We start from the raw sequence: 26,273 nt of genomic DNA, 5'->3' as shown, positions 1-26,273 counted from the left end.
TTTATGTTACTATCAATATATCTTTAAAGCAATAGATAGGTGTTCCAAGTATTCAGTCCTATGAGCATATGCCTATTATATTAATTACCTATTAAATGTCTCAGTAATACTTGTAAAGGCTACACAAGCTGTGGTCTCCATGTTCATGAGGAAGAAAATGCTAGACCATATACATGGACAGGTAAGAATGACTACATCTTAAAGAAGCAGTAAAGAAATTGTATTCTGAGCACAGATTAGCAGATCTGTTGGTGAAGAACTGTGGAATATGTAAGTAATACCAAGATTTCCACAGGAAATAAGATACCACATGAGCAACTACCAATTCATTAGGACAAAGCTGAAACTGATTTGTTTCACTAACAGAGCATCTGTTAACAATGGATTAGTTTACAAATTTTCCAGAGGATAGTCACGTTGGATAGCATCCATTGATGCCTATTCACTACCAGAAGGAACTTGTCAGTGGAACAACAGAGGGAGGTAATGTTCAAATATTTCTCTGCTCCCTCCATTTCCCCCTAAATCTGCTCCAGAAGTTCCCTCAACCAACAAGAGCAAATTTGGGGGTGCATGGAGAAGGGAATAACCAAAAAAGTCTTCCCTCCTTTATTCCATGGATGTTTTCCTTCCATCAGTGAATAAACTGCATTGGATAGTACTCACTAGTAGAAACCACACAGCAACAATATTACATGCCAGGCAAGCCCCTCTTTGTTCTCTCAGGTGTTTTAATTTGCTGAAATATTCTATCAATTGGCTTATTTTCATTTTTTTTTATTTTTTTATTGCAAACTCCCTGGAAAATGTTTAGATGAAAGGTATACATTTTAAAGTAATGAGGATAGTTAGATAGCTGATAGATGATAGATAGATGATAGATAGATAGATCATCATGGCATTTCAAGAGTAATAGTAACATATAATACACCACAGTTCAAAAAGAAGGAATTCCTGAACTAGTTTATTACTTTCATAATGCAAGTTCCAGGCATCTACAGCCAATGGACAAACTGAATCTGGTGTGCAAATAGTAATAAAATGCTAATAAAAATAAGGGAAGTAGGAGAAGATCCCTGCTTGACACTGCTTAAGTACAGAATTCCATGTGGAAATATATCTGCCAAACAACAGGCATATAAACACTGAACATCTCAAAGGAGTAAGACAGTGATAGCAAGAAAAAAGATAAAGGGAAAAAAGAAAAACAGAGAAAAGTAAAATTTTATTAGAGGGGAATATTGTTACAGGACCAATCAAAGAAACAGTGATCAAGGAGGAATCATTGCAACTGCCCTGTGGAGTCCCTGAGGAAGATTATAGGCTATGCATAAATCAGAAGCACCGGCTCAAAATGATTAAAAATGTAACATGAATTAGAACAGAAAAGCATCTGGGAAAAAAAGACAATTCTGCCATTAATTCACTAACAGAAAAGAACTATGAACACACTGTCCTCAAAAATGTACAATATAGCTGATACAGTGGGGTCTATAAGAAAATGTTACAGTGAGTTTCAGGTAGCCAGCCAGCTATGCCCTCTTGCACAGTACTCCATTCCTCCCTCCTTCCCATTATCCCCTCCCCTGAACATATTCAGTCTACTTGGCTTTTTTTTAATGAGTTGCCCCTTATGAAGTTTTTTAAAGATTTTATTTCTGCAAGCCTTGGTATTCCCAGACCATGGTAATACCTTCATCTTGTTTCTCAGTAGCCCCATTTCAGTCACAAATAGGGTTACCAGGTGTCCAGTTTTGGGGCAGATTCTCTGGCTTTTGGGGATCCCTTCTGGGTCTCCAAGTGACTCACCTTAATCTCTGGACTCTCAACTTCAATTGAAAAAAAAGTTTCTAGGTGGTCTGGTTCCCGAGATATACACTAAAACGTCAGCCCCCCCAACTGTTAAATCTGTTTAACAGATCTGTCATAGCAGCTCCTAGCTCTTAACTGCGCCTTTCAGGATTGTAGCCAATAAGTGAAGCCAGGGTTGTGATTTGTTGACCCAGGCAGTGCCTAGACTTAATTGCAATGTCAGAAAATGGTGGTTTGGAGATTTTCAGTTTGAGTAAGAATATGGCTTGAAGTTTTTTTTCTCTTGTGTGCAAGAGTCAGACTCTGGGCTGTTGGAGAGAGCAGTGCTTTGAAAACCTTCGCAATATGAATGTATTTAATCCAATACTTGCTTTTCTGGGAGTAAAGCAATGCTAATCCCATGTACCTAGAGTAAACCCCATTTCATTAGGACTTACTTTTGAGTAGACATGGTTAGGATTGTGCTGTAAATTAATGGGACTTTTGAGTAAACATAGCAAAGAATTGTGTTTGTGTTGCAAATCTTTCTCTCCCCCTCCAATCCTATTTTTAAAGCAGTTAGGCAGGGTTTACCTAGGTATCACAGTTTTTATTATGTAGGAAACTAATACTGATTTTTTAAAAAATGTTCTGCAATGACCAACTGGTTTAACAATAAACTATTATATGGGGTGTATTTTTACACCTGCAAGAGTAAGTGTGTGTATGTATGGAGTCTTTCCAACAACCCTGTGAGGTAGGGTTGGTGATTGGAAACCAAAGCAGCTCACAATAAGAAGTAAATCCCTTTAAAAACCAATAACCATAAAACAAGTATAAACAGTTGCAAAACAGCTTAAAGTGGCATGATTCTGAATTTTGGGCTGGGTGAATCAAGTTTATTTATTTATTTATTTTTATTATGTGATTTATATCCCACCCTTCCTCCCAGTAGGAGTCCAGGGCAGCAAACAAAAGCACTAAAAACACTTTAAAAATCATAAAGACAGGCTATAAAATATATTAAAACAAAACATCTTTAAAAACATTTTTAAGAGCTTCAAAAACATTTTTTTTAAGTTTTAAAACATATTAAAAAGCAATTCCAACACAGACTGGTATAAGGTCTCAACTTAAACGGCTTGTTAAAAGAACAAGTTTCTTATCACTTGAGCCTGCAATTTTCCCTGTTTGAGTAAGCCCCACTGAATACACTGGGACTTGCTTCTGAGTAAACAAACATAGAATTGCACTATAAATATCTTTATAGGTTGTGTAAATAATAAACATATTTGATAGCCATGCTTATATAAATATTTCTTCATACTGCGTCCCAATATGTATCCAGTTTCACACTATGGTTGTACAATACTTCCTCTACATTTTAAGTATGCCCTTCTTCCTTGGGGTGGTCATGGTTCACCATTGTTTTCATCTTGAGGGGCAGATAGCCTTAGAGATTGTGAGTAGCCCATGGTCACCCACTATACTTTATAGCTCATTTCCATTTTGAAAAATTAATTAAAACAATTTACATGCAGGAAAAATTTATTAAATGGATCGACACAATACATTTAAAGCACATCCAACTCACATTTAAAGCACATGACTTCCCCCTGCCATTTCCCCCTCACAGTTATAGTTCTCACCACTCTTAACAAACTGCAGTTCCCATGATTCTGTGGTGGGATTCATGTGCTTCAAATGGGTGTTGAATGCACTTTAAATGAATGGTGTGGATCTGCCCTAGGTATGAAGTGCATTCAAGAGTGAAAAGAACAATTTTAACAGATACTTTTTTAAACAGGGGAAGGGTTGTAGCTCATTGGTAGGGCATATGCTTTGCATGGAAAAGTCCAGAATTCAATTTCTGGAAAAGACTATTGCCTGGAATCCTGGAGAGCCAATGCTAGTCCATGTCATCAGTACTGAGCTATGTGGTACCAAATGGCCTGAGTCAGTATAAGGCAGATTCCTTTGTTCCTAAAAGTGGGAAGAGACTCCAGGGCCATAGTGACTCCAAAATTTATGTATTTTATTTACAAAAGTTATATACTGCTTTATTGTAAAAAATCTCAAAGCAGGTTACAGAAAGAATTAAAACAATAAAATTCTTGGCAAAAACAGTTAAAGACATGTATTTAAAAAGTTCAAAATAATAAAACAAACAATGAGTTAAAAACAGATAAAAAAACACAATAGCTTCTACATGCCTGGCTAGGCTTTCCTAAACAAAAATGATTTTATCAGGTGCTGAAAAGAGGCATCTGCCTAATGTCAATAGGCAAGGAGTTCCAAAGCATAGGTGCTGCCACTTTGTTGTTGTTTTCTGCCTTCAAGTCGATTTTGACTTATGGCGACCCTATGAATCAGTGACCTCCAATAGCATCTGTCATGAACCACCCTGCTCAGATCTTGTAAGTTCAGGTCTGTGGCTTCCTTTATGAAATCAATCCATCTCTTGTTTGGTCTTCCTCTTTTTCTACTCCCTTCTGTTTTTACCGGCATTATTGTCTTTTCTAATGAATCATGTCTTCTCATTATGTGTCCAAAGTATGATATGTGTCCAAAGTCAGAGGAAGGCAATGGTAAACCACCTCATACCATGAAAACCCTATGAACAGAGTATCCAAAATGCTGCCACTTTACAGGACTGATTTCTTACAAGAGCAGAGCAAGTACTATGTGGCACCCATAACATGGAAAGCACAGCTTGAACTTGGCCTGGTAGCAAATCAGCAACCAATGCAGATTTCAGAGCAGAGGTATTATGTGCTGATAGGATCTCACTCATGTCAGCATTCATGCCGCAGCATTCTGCATTAACTGACTGGCTGCCAGGATTTTTTTTAGTTTTGGTTTTCAGGTAGGAATCCTGACTGGTTGTGGGATGCTAAGTTGTCTGCATTACTCATAGGAATCTTGTTGTGTTTGGTATGGTATTGCATTTAGGAAAGCATCACTGTCTTTTGTTTTTCATTTTCTGTTTGCATTTCATTTACCTTTAACCTCACTCCCTTACATCCATAGAAGCAACAGCAGTGGTTGTATGTGCTTAGCTCAACCCCCTAAAACCCACTGATGATGCACCTTGTTGGCTGCATGGCAGTTTGTTTCTTGCCCAATAGTGGTAAAAGAAAATTCACATATTTGAAAGTGTGGCTGCAATTGTTGTTCCCAAGCTGCTGCCAGTGAAGGTAGACCAAACCATGTGTGTTTTCTCTCTGTCAATTATTACTCATTGGAATTGGATTAGCTGTCAAAGTGAGTTTATAGCAGCCCACAGGGTAGAGAATCTTCTCATTCTTATTCATTTCTCAGACCTCTTTCTGAAGTGAAGACTCAAATCTGTGAAGAAGTTTGGAGCAGCCACATTAAAAGATAAGGACAGGGCATTCCAGGCAGGGGGTTGCCAACCCTGCTTGGATATGGATGTCTTTGCAGAGGATCCCTAGTCAAGCTTTACCAACAGCACAATCCAAACTATATCTACTCAGAAGTAAGTCCTGTTGAGTTCTATGGGCCTTAGTACGTGTGTTTAGAACTGCAGCCTTCAGGGGCATCCATCTTTACTCCCAAATGCTCCCATCTAACATCTCCACAACACTAGGCTCCTTTCTTCCTACAGTGGCCTTCTGGTGACTGGTCTGGCCTGAAGGCACTCAAACCCTTCTTGTCGAAAGCAAGTAGCCTAGATGAAATGTTCCCTACCCAGGCTCCATCTTTTAGCTAAGATGTCTAGCTTAATTTCCAATCAGATATTTTTTTAATTGTATGCTCCAAGCAACTGTGATTGATGCTTAATGTATCATGCTTAATGACATCACTCGGGCCCACCCCTGTGACATCACTCAGGCCCACCCCATGACATTACTATGGCCCGCCCCCAAAATCTCAGGTTTTGGGATGCTTCTGACTTGGCTACCCTAGTCACAAACATGTTTATGACTGGCACTCACCAGCTAAGTTTGCTGTTAAAAGGAGTCGTGGTAAATCACTAGGCATCTCAGAAAGTTAACAGAGATGTAATAACTTTAGCATAAATTGATAGATTGGCCAGCTCTTCAATATAATTATTCTTTATTGTTTTATTTAAATAAATGTATGGTTTACTATAGAGTTAGGTGTACCATTGTGTTAGTCCCCCACATTTATCTAGAGTGATTAAATTCCTGTAGGCCTGTTTTGAAGCTAGTTCTGGGCTGACAGCAAAAAGGCAGATGGAGATGGCTCAAAAGAAGGACCATTGATGTCCAAAAACCTGAAGCGCATGTTTTCTCCAGATGTTCTATAGTTAATAAAAATATTTGTACCTGACCTTCATTAAGACTGTTTCTGTGAGTATAAAATGATATAAGGATGCACACTAAGTTATCATTTATGACTAGGGTTACGAGATGTCCGGTTTTCAGCCAGATACTCCGGCTTTTAGGGGTCCTCTCTTGGTCTCTGGATGAGTCAGCTTAATCTCCAGACTCTCGGCGTTCATTTAAAAAAAAACATTACGTTTCTAGGTGGTCTGGTTCTCCAAATATACACCAAAACATCAGCCATCGCCCCCAACTTCCATGAAATGACCTCTTAGCTGGCTACTCCTGATCCTATATCTTTAGGAGAAGAGAAAGTCAGCCAAGTGCAGGTGTTCTTGCAACATTGTAATGGGAAAAACCACAAGGTGGAATTCTCCCTTCCCCGTGCACAACTTTTAAAGATACAGAAGACCTCTTAGTTGCCAGGCCCAGCCTCCAAGAGGTCTTCTGTATCTTTAAAAGTTGTGCAGGAGGAAGGGAGAATTCCACCTGGTGGTTTTTCCCATTACAATGTTGCAAGAACACCTGCACTTGGCTGACTTTCTCTTCTCCTAAAGATATAGGATCAGGATCAGGCCCTGAGCCTGGCAACCCTAATATGCATTCATTAGTGAATTGAAAAGAACAATTTTAAAAGATATGTTTTTTAAAACAGGGGAAGGGCTGTAGCTCAGTGGTAGGGGAAAATATTTGCATGCAAAGGTCCAAAATCCAATTTTTGGAAAAGACTATTCCTTGGAATCCTGGAGAGCCAATGCTAGTCCATGTCATCAGTACTGAGCTAGATGGTATCAAATGGCTTGAGTTGGTATAAGGTAGATTCCTTTGTTCCTAAAAGTGGAAAGAGACCCAAGGGCCACTGTGAATCCAAAATTTATTTATGTATTTTATTTACAACATTTATATACTGCTTTATTGTAAAAAAAACTAAAAGCGGTTTACAGAAGGAATTAAAACAACAAAATTATTGGCAAAACCAGTTAAAGACAGGTATTTAAAAACATTCAAAATAATAAAACCAACAATGAGTTAAAAACAGTTTAAAAAACACAATAGCTTCTACATGCAAGGATAGGCTTGCTTAAACAAGAATGTTTTTAGCAGGTGCTGAAAACAGTACAATGAAGGTGCCTGCCTAATGTTAATATTCAGGGAGTTTCAAACCATAGATGCTGCCACACTAAAGGACTGATTTCTTACAAGAGCAGAACACTTACTATGTGGCACCCGTAGCATGGAAACCACACCTTGAACTTGGCCTGGTAGCAAATTAGCAACCAGTGCAGATTTCACAGCAGAGGTATTATGCGCTGATAAGGTCTCACTCTTGTCAGCAATCATGCCACAGCATTCTGCACTAACTTCAGCCCCTGGGTCAGGTTATGCTGCATGGGGATTTCTGTGACCTTGGCTGACTGGATGCCAGGATTTTTTTAGTTTTGGTTTTCGGTTAGGAATCCTGACTGGTTGTGGGATGCTAACTTGTTTGCCTTACTCATAGGAATTTTGTTGTTGTTGGTATGGTATTGCATTTAGGAAATCATCACTGTCTTTTATTATTATTTTTCTGTTTCCATTTCATTTACCTTTAACCTCACTCCCTTACATCCATAGAAGCAACAACAGTGGTTCCATGCGCTCAGCTCAACCCCCTTAAACCCACTGATGATCCATCTTTTTGGTTGCATGATTATTTGTTTCTTGCCCAATAGTGGCAAAAAAGATTTTACATACTGGGAAGTGTGGCTGCTGTTGTTGTTGTTCCCAAACTGCTGTCTGTCAAGATAGATCAAACCATGTGTGTTTTCTTTCTGTCAATTATTACTCACTGGAATTGGGTTGGCTGTCAAAGTGAGATTATAGCAGCCCACAAGGTAGACAGAAAAGGGTAGAGAATCTTCTTACTCTTATTCATTTCTCAGACCTCTTTCTGAAGTGAAGGGTCAACTCTGTAAAGAAGTTTGGAGCAGCCATGTTGACAGGTAGGGGCAGGGCATTGCAGGCAGTTGGTTGCCAACCCTGCTTGGATATGGATATATTTGCAGAGGATCCCTAGTCAAGCTTTACGAACAGCACAATCCAAACCATGTCTACTCAGAAATAAGTCCTATTGAGTTCTATGGGGCTTAGTAAGTGTGTTTAGAATTGTAGCCTTCAGGGGCATCCATCTTTACTCCCAAGTGCTCTTATCTAACAACTCCTTTATGCTCCACTAGGCTCCTTTCTTCCTACAATGGCGTTCTGGTGATTGGCCTGGCCTGAGGGCACTTAAACCCTTCTTGCCAGAATCAAGTAGGCTGAATTTAATGTTCCCTATCCAGGCTCTATCTTTCAGCTAAGATTTCTATCTTAATTTCCAATCAGAGAAATGTTTTGTTTGTTTGAATTGTATGCTCCAAGCAACTGTGGTTGATGCTTAATATATCATGCTTAATGACATCACTTGGGCCCGCCCCTGTGACATCACTACAGCTCATCCCCATTACATCACTATGACCTGCCCCTATGACATCACTAGGGCCTGCCCCTGAAATCTTAGTCTTTGGGATGCTTCTGACCTGGCAATCCTATTTATGACCCAGCCTCAACCCTTGGAATAATGTAAAAAATGAATCTTAATATTTTGTAATCTACCTTGAACCCTCCAGACAGGGAGGACCACACTTAGTAAAGTTGGTTCTTAACACAGGTATGAATATTTAACTTTACAATGAAGGTTATTATAAACATACTTTGCATTAAAAACACTTTCTGCTGCAGACTCCAACTTTGGAGCTATAAAGCTGCTAAATGTATGCCAAATCTTAGCTCATGAGTAGCCTCATTGAGTTTACTGGCACTATTCAGATTCTTAATGTTAAACATAAGTTCAGGAATGTTGCATGAACAAGGCTACAGTTGTTAAAAGGATGAGATTTACACAAAACTACATAAAGCAGATGTATAAAATAAATACAAGATATTTGTAATCTACCTTCATAGCATCACATTTAGCAGTAAGCTATATTTATTTATTTATATTTATCTATTTATTATACTTGTATACCGCCCCATAGCCGAAGCTCTCTGGGTGGTTTACAGTAACTAAAAACATATACAATTTAAAAATACATCTTTTAAAAAACAATCTAAAATACAATTTAAAAATTTAAAACAATATAAAACACATGCTAAAATGCCTGGGAGAAGAGGAAAGTCTTGACCTGGCACCGAAAAGATAACAGTGATGGCGCCAGGCACACCTCGTCAAAAACATCATTCCATAATTTGGGGGCCACCACTGAGAAGGCCCTCTCCCTTGTTGCCATCCTCCAAGCTTCCCTTGGAGTAGGCACCCGGAGGAGGGCCTTTGATCTTGAACATAGTGTATGGGTGGGTTCGTATCGGGAGAGGCGTTCCATCAGGTATTGTGGTCCCAAGCCGTATAAGGCTTTATAGGTCAAAACCAGCACCTTGAATCGAGCTCGGAAACATACAGGCAGCCAGTGCAAGCGGGCAAGAATCGGTTTTATATGTTCGGACCGTCTGGTCCCTGTTACCAATCTGGCCGCTGCATTTTACACAAACTGCAGTTTCCGAACCGTCTTCAAAGGCAGCCCCACGTAGAGTGCATTGCGGTAATCTAATTTAGAGGTTACCAGAGCATGGACAACTGAAGCCAGGTTATCCCTGTCCAGATAGGGACATAGTTGTGCCACCAACCGAAGCTGGTAGAAGGCACTCCGTGCCACCGAGGCTACCTGAGCCTCAAGTGACAGAGATGGTTCTAGGAGAACCCCCAAGCTATGAACCTGCTCCTTCAGGGGAGGGCAACCCCATCCAGTACAGGTTGGACATCCACCATCTGGTCAGCAGAACCACCCAGTTCTTGTCTTGTCTGGATTGAGCCTCAGTTTATTAGCCCTCATCCAGTCCATTGTCGCAGCCAGGCACTGGTTCAGTACATTGACAGCCTCACCTGAAGAAGATGAAAAGGAGAAATAGAGCTGCATGTCATCAGCATAGTGATGGCAACGCACTCCAAAGCTCCGGATGACCGCACCCAACGGTTTCATGTAGATGTTGAACAGCATGGGGGACACAACTGACCCCTGCGGAACCCCACACTGGTGAGTCCAGGGTGCCGAGCAATGTTCCCCAAGCACCAACTTCTGGAGGCGACCTGCCAAGGAGGAGCGGAACCACTGCAATGCAGTACCTCCCACTCCCAACTCAGCCAGTCTTTCCAGAAGGATACCATGGTCGATGGTATCGAAAGCCGCTGAGAGATCAAGGAGAATCAACAGAGTCACACTCCCCTTATCTCTCTCCCGACAAAGATCATCATACAGGGCGACCAAGGCTGTTTCTGTGCTAAAACCAGGCCTGAAACCTGACTGAAATGGATCCAGATAATCGGTCTCATCCAAGAGTGTCTGGAGCTGGCCCACAACCACTCGTTCAAGTACCTTGCCCAGGAATGGAACATTTGCTACTGGCCTATAGTTATTAAGATTTTCTGGGTCCAGGGAGGGTTTCTTCAGGAATGGTCTCACTACTGCCTCTTTCAGGCAGCCAGGGACCACCCCCTCTCACAGAGAGGCATTAATCACCTCCCTGGCCCAGCCGGCTGTTCGATCCCTGCTAGCTTTTATTAGCCAAGAAGGGCAAGGATCCAGCACAGAAGTGGTTGCACAAACCTATCCAAGCACCTTGTCAACGTCCTCAAGCTGCACCAACTGAAACTCATCCAAGAAATCGGGACAAGGCTGTGCTCTGGATACTTTGCTTGATTCACCTGCTATAACACTGGAGTCTAAGCCCTGGCGGATGCTAAAGATTTTATCCTGGAAGTGCCTAGCAAACTCATTACAGCGCTCCCCCTGTCTCTCTCCCGACAGGGGTCATCATACCAGGCAATCAAGGCTGTTTCCATGCCAAAACCGGGCAGTTCTAAAGTTCTCATCCTGAGAATATGTAATGACCCCATAATATTAGCCTGAAAAAATATGTATAGTGTCTCCACAGCAAATTAGTAAGAAAAGTATATTCCCTGGAAAGCATTTTGTTTTTCTGTAGTGTAGTGACTAAAGTGTTCATTTTGTATATAGAAAATCCAGGTTAAAATCCTGGCTCAACCATGACAATCAGTGGATGTTCTTGGACAAATCACAAGTAGTTCAAATGCTTCTGCTTCAGATTAACTGTAGTTTAGTTTGTTGTCTGAACTCTAAAATGTGGTTAATCTTAACTATGGTTAGTTTAAATAAGCCAACTTCAATTATAGTTTATGAAACTAGCTTCTGATCTTCTTTTGGCTGCACCAGAGGAGGAGGGCAAAGTGCATGAGTCCAATGCTTACTGAGGTTCATTCTCATATAGTAGCATTCGATGAACCAGCAAAGGCGGGCAGCATTGTGTACCTGGCTTCTAGATGGCAAGCATCACTGCTGTTTACCAAAATAGGGAAGGGTGAGGTACAGGGAAGTGCGGGCGCAGTGATGGAGCCAATCCAACACTCCTGCTGCTGTACCTGTACCACACTGTGCTCCCCGTGTCTTGTTCCTGTCAGTAAGCAGCAGCGATGCTTGCCATCTGGAAATCAGATATGCAATGCCTCCTTCCCCCTTTCCTGTGCCATCAACCACTATTGTTCTCATAGTGCTAAACCATGCTTTAACATTACTTCTGAATGCATTCGCTATCTCCCAGGCAAATGTCCCACACAAAGTAGCCTTGATGATACAATGGCCTGTTTCACATATAACACTAAACCATGGTTTGTTAAACCAAAGTGTGGTTTGTTTGAACATCTGAATTAAGCCAAGCAGACTAACCATTGTTTGTTTTATGGCAACAAAGCATAATGAGAAGCCACTTACTAAAACTTATTGGCTTACAAACTGTGGCCTGTTTTAACCATGGTTTGGCATTACATCTGAATCTAACAGATATGGGTTGCTTAACCATGATTTGTTTGGCTATCACACTGAAGATACTCACCAACCTACAGAGGCATGAGGCAAGAGCAGCTGGAAACCAAATTAAACACTGAAGAAATAATCCTTGTTTGCACATCTGTGAGACAAACAAACCATGTTTTAAACAAATCATGGCTCAGTGTTATGCGCAAGTGCAGCCAACATGATAATCCCACACATACCATCCTGACATTCTTGGAGGAAGGTTGGGATAAAACACATTTGTATATAGAAATAATGTAAATCATTGGGACACCAATGGAAAAGCAATGTGCAATGAATAATAGATACTGCCAGGATCACAATATGGAAAGAAGTAATAGAATTAAGATAAATTTAATTAAAGCTTGAATGTGTGGATATAGAAAGTCCATTAAGAAAAGCATTTTAATGCAATAATGAAACTGGGATGATTATATGCTGTTCAAGGTGGCTGCAAAATTAGTGACAAGAACGGTGTAGAGTAATATATCAACTATTGCCTCTTTTAGGACTATTTTTGATACTGGCCACAATATAGAGAAACAGACAACCAATCCTGCATGCCCAATCCAATTTTTGATATATCTTTTTTTCCATGTGGAAAGTTTGCAATAAACATTTAGGCCAGCTGGTTAAAGAAAAAAAGGATTCAGATATGCTGTTGCTGTGAACGCCAAACCCCTCTGCAAGGGGGTTAATTTAACAAATTTAATTGCCCTAATTTGTGGCCAATAAAATGTTCATCCTAAAAACAATTTATTGTTATGCATTTTTTTTATTAATCTTATTATTAAGTATACATTGTTGGCAAGACAAGCATTCAAGAAAAACTTCAAAAGCTAGTTGGCCAAATATACATTCTGGTGATGAAACAACATGCACCTAACTATTTTGGAGTGATATCTGCATGTAGCTTAGAACATAGATAAGATAGCTGAAAAAAAGTAATGTGAAAAGTGGCTCTTGCAATGTAATCCTATGTATGCTTTCTCAGATTTAATTCTCACACAGTGGAGTTTACTCCCAAATAAGTGTGCATTGGATTGTAGCCTTGCAGTACAATCCTATTTATGCTTACTTGGAAGTAAATCTCACTGAGCCCAGTGGGGCTTATTCCTAGTACAGTAGGGTCCCGCTTTACAGCGCTTCGCTTTACAGTGTTCCGCTATTACAGTGGTTGTGAATTGTAGAAAGGCCCCGCTTTACAGCGTTTTTTCAGCTTTAACGGCGGTTTTTTGCCGCCGGGCACCATTTTGGTCAATGTAAGTCAATGGGATCCGCTTTACAGCGGTTTTCACTTTACAGCGGGGGTCCAGAATGTAACCCGCTGTATGAGCGGGGCCCTACTGTAATTATGTTTAATGCTTATGTTTCATATCATGCAACATAGAGGTAACAAAGGAATATTCTACCGCCAGCAAACCCCATATGCACACAAGCTGTTAGATTTTTGCAGAAAGATGGGCCTTTTACATAATCATTCGTGTTGATGAATTAGATTTCTAGGAAGAAATAGTAGGAAGACCAAAGGAATCCCCTAATATAAAGATTGGGTTATGCAGGTGAAAGGTGGCATGTGGACAAAAACACCCAACTACACTTGAAGAAAAAAAGCTGAAGCATCAGTCAAGTGTTAAATATTGGTTGAGTCATGAAAGCCGTTGTACAAAATATCAGCTTGGGAGGTTCACTGGCAAGTTGGACCAAGGAAATCATGAGTTGGAAATAATGGGATTCCCTGAAGAGGTAATGGGAAGAAAGATGAGACATACCATTCTGACTGATGGAAAAAAAGAGAAGAACTTGAAATGCTAACCTAAGAGGAAAAAGCAGGACTTGGATGTACTGTTAGGCAAGATGAGGCAGCTCACATGCTCAAGCAACCATATTCTGAAGTAGCAACAAATTGCCAGTTGTTTCGTTTACTATAATATTTCTACTTACATGGAATAGATGCAATTTGTGTTTTTTGCCTGAGGAATCAAAATGCCTTGGGTCTTCTGGGGACAGAACGGGTGAGAAAGGGTAAAGGAGAACAAAGAGCCATTGGACCTTATCAGCTTAGAGAACAGTTAGCCTATATTTAACCATTAGTTTAGATTATCATCCTTAATAACACAATTCCACAGCACAATCAGTGCCTATAGGGCTCACAGTGACACCTATAAACTAAAACTGAAATTTCTATTCAGTAATAACTGAGCTGTTCTCACAGAACAAAGACACCAAATAAAGCTTGTTGAAGCACTGTGGATAGGAGGGTGAGCTAGGAAATCATTAGTTCAAATCTCACCTGAGCATGAACTCACTTGGTAGCCTTAAGCAAGCCAGTATTTTCTGTGCCTTACCTGATCACTTTACAAGGTGATTTTTAAGGATTATAATCCTCAGTATGTGCTCTAAGTATTATAATCCTTAGAGTATACTCCTGACTCTTGTTTTTCAGTTTGATCCCTGTGTCTGATATCATGTGACATCAGATGATGAACAGCTGGGCAAGTTTTGGTCCAAACCATGCCACGGGCCAAATGGGGAGGCCTAGTGGGCCTAATTAGGCCCATGGGCTTGAGGTTCTGCACTGCTGACATATAGGTGTCCCCAGGCAGACACTGACTAGATTCAGGCCTGCTTAGGTACCTTTAAGCAGCACATGCCCAGGCCGTGAATAACTTTTTAAAAAGGCAATACTAATAAAAAATGCTATATATGTGTTTATTATTACTAGGTTCATTTTCTTGTAGTATTCAACATTTATCACCATCATCAACATATTAGCTAGATAGGCCTGAAGAGAACAGGATGGATTTGAGTTGAAATACATTCAGTAACCCACATATTTGTTATTATTTCCAGCTCTTTCCATTGTTATCTTCTACAGTGACATATGACAAGCCTCTGAGGAGAACCATCAGACCTTGAGGAAAAAAGATCCCTGCATAATGATTGTTTTAGCAAGCATACCAGTAGATGCGCCACAATCCTGTGTGAAGCTGAACTCTTAAAAACAATTTTGTCAGTGTGGGTATGGTTTTATTAGGTTTGTAAACAAAAAGGAGCATAAAAGGGCCCCCTCAAAGCCAGTGTGAGAGCCAGTGTGGCACAGTGGTTAGAGTATTGGACGGACTTGGGAGACCAGGGTTTGGATCCCCTCTCAGCCATGAAACTTGCTAGGAGACCAGTCACAGTCTCTCAGTCTAACCTACCTCACAGGGTTGTTGTGAGGATAAAATGGAGAACCATGGATACCACCTTGTGCTCCTTTGAGGAAAGGAGGGAAAGAAATGTAATAATAATTAATAATACAAATAAATAAATAAATGTATTGTACACCGCTTTGTGCTCCTTTGAGGAAAGGTGGGATATAAATGTAATAACAAATAATATTATAAATAAACAAATAAATGTATTGCACAAGGATTTGGAATTCATAAAATTTATATCCCTTTCTGCATGATCATTTGCTTCTTCCATTGTAATTACCTTACAACAATAAAAATCATTAGCACATCAGTAGCAAAACGCACATCTCCTGTAGAATTGCTTGTGGTTCCATTGCTCAGTTATCAAAGTACAGCTATTATGTGGTGTTCAGTTGTCTTTTCTGTATATGTGGAGTTATATTTCTCTTTTTCATGTGATTTGTACTATTCCATACAGAATTATAGATGTTTTGGATGTATGCCTGAAAATCAATGAAGACATTTTTAAATGGCCTTCCAATAACACTATGTTGAATATTGCCCATTAAATTGCTCTTGGACCTCTTGTGTAGCTCTAGAGAGATCAAACTGGAAATTCTAATTTTAAGGATAGAACATTGTACTACTACCGCTGCTGCTACAACCAGCATTTAAATGCAGGAAAGGATAAGGGCCATAACTGAGTGGTAGAGCATCTGCCTTGTATGCCGTAGATGTCTGGTTCAATTCCCAGCATCTCCAGATAGGGCTGCCTGAAACCGCTGCCAGTCAGTGTACACAGCACTGAACTAGATGGACCAATAGACTGACTCAGTGTAACACTATGCAACAGTGGACAATGGGACTGTGAAGGCAAGGTGGCATTGCACACCTGGCTTCCAGATGCTGAGCATTCCTGCTGCTAACTGAGAGGGGGAAGGTGGAGAACTCAGGGTGGTACAGGTGTGGTGGAGCCAATCTGATGAACCTGCCACTATGCTACCACCATGCCCACACAATGCTATGCTCACTGCACCTCACCCTTTTGCTCTTGGTAAGTGGCAGTGATGCTCGGCATCCAGAAGCCAGGAGTGCAACGCTGCCCTGCCTTTACCACCCCACCAACCACTACTTCCCTATGTTCTAACCTGTGCCCCTCCAGATGCTGTACAAATTCCATCATCACTGACCACTGACCATGTTGGCTGGGATTGATGAGAATTGGAATGCAATAATATCTGGTTTGCCATCCCTGGTTTAGCATTTACTTTGCACTGCCTGTGTACTAGTACTGCAGAAGTGATAAAGTTCCTACCCCATATAATTTTAAATAAATATTAGACTGAAAAAACACCCAGAAAGAATTATGGATTGACTCAGGCAGCAAAGAAAATTCAGTTAAAGCTAAGTTGGTGGAAGAAGTAGAATTTCTGAAGAGGGAAATAACTTGACAAATAGAGGAAGAAACACCTCATAGACAGGAAGAAGAGGGGGAGAAGGATGAGACAAAGGGGGTTGGCAGAAGATGCCCAATGGAAGAGCAAGAGGTGGATGAGAGAGGAAACGCTTCTTATATTACTGGCTGTGTGGGAGCCCTTGCATCACAGCTCCTTCCCATATTGCAAGAATCAGGCAATGTGTTATGTCCTTGCTGTGTCTCTTCTCCATGCCAACATTTTTCATTTTTTTAAAAAATTAGGTCCTGGCATGAGGAGGATCTGCAACATGGGCTCCTCTCTCTTGGCCCAATAACATGGTATGGGGTTTCTATGATGAGAAAGAGCCACCAAAGAAGACCAACACTAAATGGATGGAGAGAGAGAACTCCCAAGACAAGTCTTTGCCTCAAAAGACAGGAGAAGCAAACAAAGAACATTTACTTGAGAGTAAGTCCCATTGTACTCAGTGACTTGAGCAGGATCAGGCTGCATATCAAGCTGTACAATACTGAAGATCAAATATCAAAGAATGCAGACACATTGACAACTATGAGCACTGAAAATAGACTAAGAAAAAGTAATTGAAAACATTTGATACATCAATTCCAGTTGAATATAAGGTTGGAAAAAAGAAGGGAAGAAATAGGTACAGACTACTCATTCAAACAGAATGAAGGGAGGAGGAAAAGAGGATGGTATATGAATGAAGCTGCAGTATCAAGGAAAATTAAAACTTATTTTTAAGGGTGGGATAGGTTTGAGCACTCAAAATGAGACACTGGACAAAGAAATGTTGAGTAGAGGGGGAAGGAATGAGAGGAAATGGAGGTGAAGACTGCATTTCACAATGCTATGCAATCAAGAGTTGGCAGTCAAGAGTTATTGTGCTTAGACTGCAGAGGGCTAGCAAAGATGCAGGAAGCCCAAATCACTGTTCTTACTTTTATATTCCTTGATTTTGTGACAACCAGATAGCTTTATATTTTTTGCTGTTTCTGTTTTCACATTGATAATATTCTGGATTGCAATTCCAAAGTCTCAGATATAATTAACAAGTTAAAAGCCAAGGAAATGTTAAAGCCAGGTTCCCTGGAATATATAAACTCACAAAACAGGTGATATGCTTGTGGGCTATCAATTGGCAGACAATTATTTTTTGCCAAAGAAACTTAATTAAAATACTTCAGCATTCTCCAGAACCTTCTACTCCACTAAAATTGTTTTTGTTTTGCTTTTGCTCATTTTCACCTGAAAGAGCCCAGACCACAATCCTGCAATAATTTTGATATGCACGACACTGTATATTTTGGATTGTGTGTAGTGCACACATTTATCCCATATGGCTGATGGAAAAGACTACAGTATTATCATATTATACTGTATTTAAAAACACATTTTTCTCATACACGGCACAGAGAAGGAGACTTGTGGATACATAATTGTAGATCTTTCTTTTATGAGACCAAAGGCTTTAAAAGGCAGCAGAAATGATTTTCATTTACACAATACTGTACACTGAATACATTTTACTGTGTTATCATCATGCAGAGAACACAGAGCTCAATGTTGCATAATTAATAAATTTATCCTATTTCTTAAACATTCATCTCACTGATGTATGTTTCTCTATATTTTTATACAACCATTTCTCTGCTAGGAAAAAAGGGGTGAGACCTGGCAACTGCAGGTAGGAAACACAAAAGAGAACAAGTCTGTCAGACTAATTTTCTTCTAAGTTATGTTACTGAATGCTTATTTCAGATTTTGAAAGAAGTAGAATGGATATTTTCTTTCTTTTACTTCCTTGCGTGAGTGAGCTTAAGAACTAAAGCACAAAGTTACACATCTGTCTCAAGCTAATAAATAAATTAATACACAGACAAAAATATATAATGTCATCATTTCTCTTTCTTTCTGTTGGGTTTTAAGACTCAAGCCCAATACTGTCAATGAATATGGGCTAGCCTATATAAACAGCACTAGTTCCCAGGGTTATTTTTGTTTTGTAAAATATATCTACCCACTTCAGGGGTAGGTATCTCAAGTATATTCTGAAGGGGAAGGTGTATCTTGTCCAAGTTTTATAATGGCCCCTTACTTTGATGAAATCTCTGAAACAGTATCATAGTATGTTTCATGAGGTTTCTTAATAATATATATGTTCATCTTTCTTTGCTCTTCGGAGGATTCATTTTTCTAGGATAGTTTTAAATGTCTCTAGGTCTCTTTTGTTGTCGGAGCCATTCTTTCTAAATTTCACATTGTGACAATCACATTTTAACTACCCCCAGAGGAATTTTTTAAATACAAGAACCTTTCAAAGAGTTTACTAATAAATTATAACAGATGGAGGCATCAGGAGTGAAGCCTATTTTAGTTACAAATTGCTTATTGAGAATTTACAAGGTAAACACCACAGGCACATGTGGTCTGTAAAATTGTAAAACAGATTAATCATGAGCCTCACCATTGACAAAGGTAAATGTGTAGATGAATTCAGTCTAGCTTGTTTAGGAAAATCTCCAGTACTATCTGGTAGGTACAATCATATTAATTCATTCAAATGTACTTTAATTAAATATGGTTCAAGCACTTTTCTTGCATTTTTGACAGTTGTCTCATTATCTCATATTAAACTTGTCTGTGACCTTTATTTATATGGAACCATCCTTCTAACATTAATAGGAGTCCTCTTGAATAAACAGGATGGGAATTTCAGAATTTCTGTATTAGATTAAATATATGCGCAAATATCAAGTATGTGTCATCTCAAATGTATATTATATTCTTGATATGGTAAATGCTAAACATTCTGCAATATTCACCTCACTAGAACCCAACACTACTAGTCAATTCTAAGAACATCCTTTATCCCCAGTAGAAGACAAAGGAAGGAAGGAAGGAAGGAAGGAAGGAAGGAAGGAAGGAAGGAAGGAAGGAAGGAAGGAAGGAAGGAAGGAAGGAAGGAAGGAAGGAAGGAAGGAAGGAAGGAAGGAAGGATTGGGAAAACTAAGACAGTGCAAATGCATTGGTTACAGTGAGACAGTTCTGTCAGAAAAATTCACTGAATTTTACTGAAATTCAATATAGGCAAAGTATGCAGCCATGTACTTTTTGCATGCAATGTTGTATTAAGTTGAAATTTGTTACAACTGTCATCTACATTGGGCTAGAGATAACAAAATGTAACCTAATATCTACCATGATGAAACAGCAAACAACATCAGTTTCCAGTTATATTAAAATTGAGCAGCAAGTGATATTGCTGATGTGATACTGGAAAACATTAGTGGGTGAGTTTCTCTCCATCATTATTAAACAAATTATGTGGCTCTATCAAACAGCAAATCTTCAAGAAAATCTGTATGATGAGGTAATTTCATTACTCATTCATAGTGCCTTGTATTTGCTGTACTTAAAATAGACACTTGTACCCAGTGGCTTTTTATTACTGGAAGGAGGGTGGGGAGAGGGAATCACATACACGCTGGCCCTTTTTCTTACTCCTAGCAAATGGAAGCAATTCAATCCAACGTGGGCTGAAACCTGAGTAGGTCACTGTACACCATGATAAAATTCCCTAATCCCTGAGCCAAATTTCCCTGAGGGGGCCCTCCTACTAGCCCTTCATTTTCCAAGCTGAGTTTTCCATTCCTCAACCCTGTCTCTCCTTTTTCCCTCCCCTTCATCTCTTTCATTTCCCCCTACCTTACAGCCTTGATATCTGATCTGCTGCTGGGACTCAGGTTACAGTTTTTACAGCTTAGGCTGTCTATTGCTGTATACATTCCTTTCTTTCTGCTCTGTCGTGATTACTTACCAGAGCTTATTTTACACAGGTCCAGATGAAAGCAGTTCAGATGAAGGGAAGCAGTCAAGCTGTTTGAACAGTACAGATATGTACCTACACAAGGGCACATTGTGTTCACTATGACATTTTGTTGCACACATTTTATAGTGTTACCAATTTGTTGTTACTATACCCTTTAACTCTATTAAGATGAGGAAATCCCTACAATATATTCAATACATGAAGTTATTCTTAGAATTGTAATCAAACCTTCCACATATGCAACACACTCAGATGCCAACCTACTTAAAACTTTCATTGTAATTTAAGACCATTACGGGGAAACCCACCAATCCTATTAAAAGAATGTGGTCTCCAAGCTTAATAAGATAACTTGCTCTGGCATGTGGTCTAGGCTGCCTAAAAGCTTCTGTTGTTTTTCACCTTTCAACCACCCAAACTATAAAAACTGTCTCCGAGCTAGGTCAGCCCACAACCTTGGAGGCAATGGCTCATACAGCTGAAATTCTGTTTTATTTATTCTCTTAATGCTGTTCAACTACTAGCAGAGGTTTAAGGAAAAGAGAAACTGATCTGATTAAGGTTAACACTAATGCTTAATATCATGGCCTTTTTATTTTTTTAAAAACTGTCATTTTTCCTCCTTTCACAGACAGACAGACAGTGTTGTTTTTGTTTCTTCCTCACTATTTCAGACAAACATCTGTTATACTGCAGAAGAACAACTATCTCCCAAACCACCAAGTGTGCCTGCAGCCAAAGTAAATAAAACAAACCCAGAGGATCCAGCACAGTCAGCCTTTATATCCAGCCAGGATAACATTTCACATGTTTTGATTAAAATTAGCTAATTTGTAATCCTAGAACCTATGAAACTTAAAAACTGAAGTCCACATAGATTGCATGAAGCAATGTCTTAAAGGGATAATGCATAGTGGGGCTGATTTCTACACCCACTGCTCCCTTTTCTTCTGCCCTCCAAAAAAACTCCATAAACAAATCGAAACACGATCCAGACTGTTACATTGAAGAGTGTATAAAGCTTCATCTCAAAGTAAGATAAGGTGTCATACATATCTAAAGGAAATAAAATTGTTGTAGAGGAATATAAAGGATCTAGTCTAGATAATGAATAAATATTAGTATGCAGGATACTTTGCTCTTATACATACCATCATTTTTATTCAAATGTTTATCTGTCTGCTCTTGGACAAATTCTGAATAAGCACAAACGGGGGGGGGATACAAAAAGAAGGAATACAAACATAACAAACTGACATAACTTTCCTCAAGGGCTGGGTTTAAGAACGAAAGGGGAACATTATCCTTCAATTTGGTGAAAACAATAAATAAAATAGCCTGCTAATCCATATACCTTAACATCCTTACACATATAAGCTTAGATTCCATGTCACACACAGACATTTTACCACTCAACACATAAAAATACTTCATAGTGTAACAGCTATGATCAGACCTATTGTGAATGATCCATTGAACTGAATGCCATTTCATTCCATATCCAAAACTGTATGCTTTCATTATTTTGAAGGAAAGCAAGTTCATCTCAGTCCTGCAACACGTGTAAGCCAGAGGGTAAAGACAGACGAGAAGCAGAAAATAAATATAGACAAGGGCTTGTTGAATAATAAAAACATGTAACAGAGGACCATTTCAGCTCAGCCGACAACCTAAGGACAGAAGTCCTGAGATGTGTTTTTGTGCAGCCTCTGCTATGCTAACATCTGGAGAGCCAGCCCACAGCACTACCTCTGGAATACAGCTGGACTGGCATGGTTTCCTGTCAAGACATCTACTTTCTGTCCTCCAGCTCCAGCCTCTCCAAACCCATATTATACATACATACATACATACATACATACATACATATATATATACACACATACACACATGCATGCACCCTTTTCAGACACCTCTTCAACACAACACTCTGCTGGTTTGATTAACTGTGAAGTGAAGCATGGAAAACAGAGACGGGGTAGTAAAAGAGAGAAGAAAAGACCCTGTGTCTTAGTACAAGAATGATGTGCAGTTCAGACCCCAACATTTCACTTTGACAATTTAATTACACAGTTGCAGCTGGCTACTGGAAAGGGGAGGGGGGTTAGAGAAGAGGGAGACAGTACTTAAAGGATTTGCTTCTTTTCTAACTTTAACATCTTCTGGGCTATTTGCTAGCATTTGGCACAGAAAAGGTGGGGTGTCGGAAGAGTCGCTGAAGCCTCTACAGGGTGGAAAGTTTATTTTTTAAACTGATGATGATGATTAATAGTAATAAATCAAAGCTACTCAGTGACCTGGCTTTATAGCCTGTGAACTGGTCTCTATTTGCAGTTCAGGAGAAAGAGTTCGAGACATATTTCGTCCATCCTATTTGTGTGTGGGGGGGGGGGTTTCTAAAAAAACAAAACAAGAAATCCTTTATTGCATATCCACACACGGGGGGAACGAAATGAGGTTACTAGGAGGTGTTTGCGAAGAGCCTCCCCCATCTCTCCCTTTTTCCTTTTCCCATCTGTGTGTGTGTGTGTGTGTGTGAGAGAGAGAGAGAGAGAGAGAGAGGCGCGCGCACATACCTTCATCTCTTCATTGATTTCCCTTTTCACGGGGTGAGCCGGTTTCCTGCTTCTTTTATTTTCTGGAGGTCTCCCTTCTTTCTCCATTTCTGCCATTTTTTGTGTGTATCTACTTTGGTGGAGATGAAATGGCTGCTGGTATTATTTGGGTTCGTGGGGAGGGGGGAAGCTTGTGGAAAGGGAGGGAGGCCTGGGGGTGGCGACTTTCAGTGCTGGGCGAAGGCGTCAGCGAGTGTCAAAGGAGAAAGCGGCTCTCGGAGGGTTGGGGATGCAGGCGGGCTGGACTGTGGGTTGCCCTGGCGAGTCAGCCATCTTCTGTCTCCCTGTCTGTCTGCATAAGGAAGCGCGAGAGACTTGCTCTGCGTGCGTGCGTGCGTGTGTGAATGTGAGAGTGAAGGAGGGGAGTGCGTGGGGGGAGAGAAAGAGAAAGAAAGAAGCCAGTCCAGCTTCTTCTAGGGGGGGGGCGCAGGACGGCCCCCCTGCCCAGGCAGCGGGCGGGGCTTCCACTGTCACCAAATCCTCCGCCTCTTCTCCTGCTGCTGCTGCTCACATTCAAAGGGGAGAGAGACTTCTTATGCTTCGGTTACCATCCTCCCCCGCGGTCGTCCATGGCGAAAAAAGCACCAGTGAATTCGGCCACGTTCTCTGTCTCCTCTCCCCCCACTCACACACACTATCTTCGGTTACATGCTCTTGCCCACCACCAGAAACATTATGACCAACAAAGTGGCTGGGGCGTATATATAATTAAAACGCCCTAAATCCCCTCTTATAAATACACGCACACACATGGGCAAGGCTCCCCACAAAACGCGCGCGCGTGCGTATGTGAGGGGAGATAACTGGAAGAGAGGGTTGTCTTCGGCTGGGGAAGGAGGCAATGGGTGGCGGGACAAGGATCATTTCTGTGGGAGCAAGCTAAGAAATTGTGTGGGGGAGGCAAAACGCACGAGAGAGCCTTTGAGCCCGCGGCCAGGATAGATGGAGGATGCTGCGTGAGCGATACAGGCTGGCTGGCTAGTCGCCCGCCCGGCCTACCGCCAATCTCTGCAGGTCGATTCCATCTTTAGGAAAGGGGGGAACACCACCACCCCAAAAAAACAGCGCAAAGAGAACCTGCCTGCCCACGCCACTGGGAGAAAAATGCATATGTAGTCGCACTGAAAGCACTCCAGCTGGGGCGGAGTTTGACGTTTCCATGGGTGGGCGGCTGTTTGGAAGGGGCTGAGCCACTGGAGCCTCGCTAGTATTACAGAAGCAGAGGGGACATACACAGAATTAGAGGCTTTTGTTGTGTGTGCTTTTGGCTGGAGGAAGTCATACGCAGGCCCCTACTGGGAACCGGCCCTTCTCCATCCCTGTGCAAGGAGTCCTGCAGAAAAGCATCGCTTGTCCAAGGAGCAGGAGGAGGGGAATATCTCCCTTCCTTCCCAGGGCTTAATGTGAGCCATCAAGGTTTTGGCCCAGAACCTTGCCTTCAGTGCCAGCATATTCAGTTTGAGGACATGTTCTTTAATGATAAGGCAGAGTACCTTTGCCTGCCAGACCCTCCATCACCACAAAATATCAGGAATTATGGGGGAGGATTTCCAGGCTTGACCCCGTCCCTGTCTGGTTTTTTAAAAACACAAGTACGGTAAATATATTACTTAAATGTAATATTAGTACATTTATATCCCACTTTTCCTCCAGTTTTTCATTACATCAGCCCTGTGAGGTAGGTTAGGCTGAAAGATTGTGACTGGCCCAAGGTCACCCAGCAAAGTTCATGTCTGAGTGGGGATTTGAACCCTGGTCTTCCAGGTCTAGTTAAACTCTAACCACTACACCATACTAGCTCTTCTATCTATTCTTTGGACATGCTTTTCTCTTTTAAAAATAGTTCCTTAGATATTTTTTTAAAAAAATATCTCAAAGGAATACAACCTTCTGTAATGTTCTTTTACATCGTCTTCCCACCTCTAACATAAAGAGAGCCTGTTGGATCAGGCCAATGGCCCATCTAGTCCAGCATCCTGTTCTCACAGTGGCCAACCAGATACCCGTAGGAAGCCCACAAGAAGGACCTAGGCACAAGAGCACATTCCCCTCTTGAGGCTTCCAGCAATTTGTTTCAGAAGCATACTGCCTTTGACAGTGGAGGTAGAACACAGCTATCATCACTAGTATGTTTCTCTAGCTTGAAAGCAGACTCCAAATAACTTAAGTTTTTCCAATAATTTTAAAAAGCAGGGGGAGCTCATTGCAGTTGTTAGTTTGGAAATTTTGAAATTTAACATGTCACATGATGTCACCTTGCACTTTTTGATTATATATAAACCCAGTTAAGTTCTGTCTGAGAAGATGTCTCTATCATGAAAAAAACTTTGTTTACTTCTATTTTAATTCCCTCTTTATAGGGGTGGAGAGGAAATGCAGGATGATGATTGGTGTGATTATAGGATGAACTTGCAAAATGAAGCACTGAATTACTGCACACAGTGAAGGGGGATACATTGATTATTCCTGGTTCGTGCTTACCTACACTTTGGCAGTTCATAATTATCTGATACAATATAATATGGGGGTGTCCATTGTTCCATTAGTCAAAATTGTAATTATGAAGGAATTTGTCATTATGACTGCAGCTGAGCTTAAAATTATATACCCTTTTCTTAAAAAAAACCTTTAAAAATAAAGACAGAATGTGTTCAGAGTAATTGTGAAAAGACTCTACATTTTAAAAAACCTGTCAAACCTAGCCAAGTTCGCTTCGTACCTTACAATGTCTGATTTGCATTTTTAAGTTTAGATCATTGACATATACCAGCTAAAGAGAGAAACCTTTTGCCTGGATTCCTGACAAGAATGTGCCATATGTTACTCTGCTAAAACAGCAAGGTAAAATTATTCCAACAGAAATACAGAGTTGAAAGAGTCCTCAAATCTCTTAGTCCAGAAAGTCTCGCTGAAGTCCAATGGAATTCACTAGGATTTACTTTGCAAGTTAGCTGGGAATGGGGTGAGATTCATTTGAGAACTGTTTTAATTCCCTGCTCATCTCAAAAGCAAGCAGTCCATAGACTTCCGGGAAGGGTGACTTAGCCTGTGCCTGCTTTTGAGACGGGCTCCTGCCTCAAAAGAAGCTTATTCAGATATATCAGTCAGTTTTTTCTTTTTTTTTTGACTGATTAAACTTCTCCCGGGTAGGGAGAAACGAAGAGA

At 40.5% G+C, this 26,273-nt stretch overlaps 1 protein-coding gene across 4 annotated transcripts in view; it reads right to left on the bottom strand.

Moving 5' to 3' along the window:
- The window catches only part of SOBP (sine oculis binding protein homolog), a 262,570-nt gene extending 238,357 nt beyond the window's left edge, over nt 1-24,213 (bottom strand). For 3 of the 4 annotated variants that reach the window (XM_061623522.1, XM_061623525.1, XM_061623523.1), the window contains exon 1: nt 23,070-24,213. In XM_061623522.1, coding sequence (XP_061479506.1) covers nt 23,070-23,165 — 96 coding nt within the window. In that variant the 5' untranslated portion in view covers nt 23,166-24,213. The remainder of the gene's footprint in view (nt 1-23,069) is intronic. The other variant, XM_061623524.1, reaches the window with a different exon arrangement.
- Between the last annotated feature and the right edge of the window lie 2,060 nt (nt 24,214-26,273).

This window comes from Rhineura floridana, chromosome 4 (genome assembly GCF_030035675.1).
Source record: "Rhineura floridana isolate rRhiFlo1 chromosome 4, rRhiFlo1.hap2, whole genome shotgun sequence".
In the NCBI taxonomy this organism is placed as follows: Eukaryota; Metazoa; Chordata; class Lepidosauria; order Squamata; family Rhineuridae; genus Rhineura; species Rhineura floridana.
This window is presented reverse-complemented; position numbering and strand designations above follow the sequence as displayed.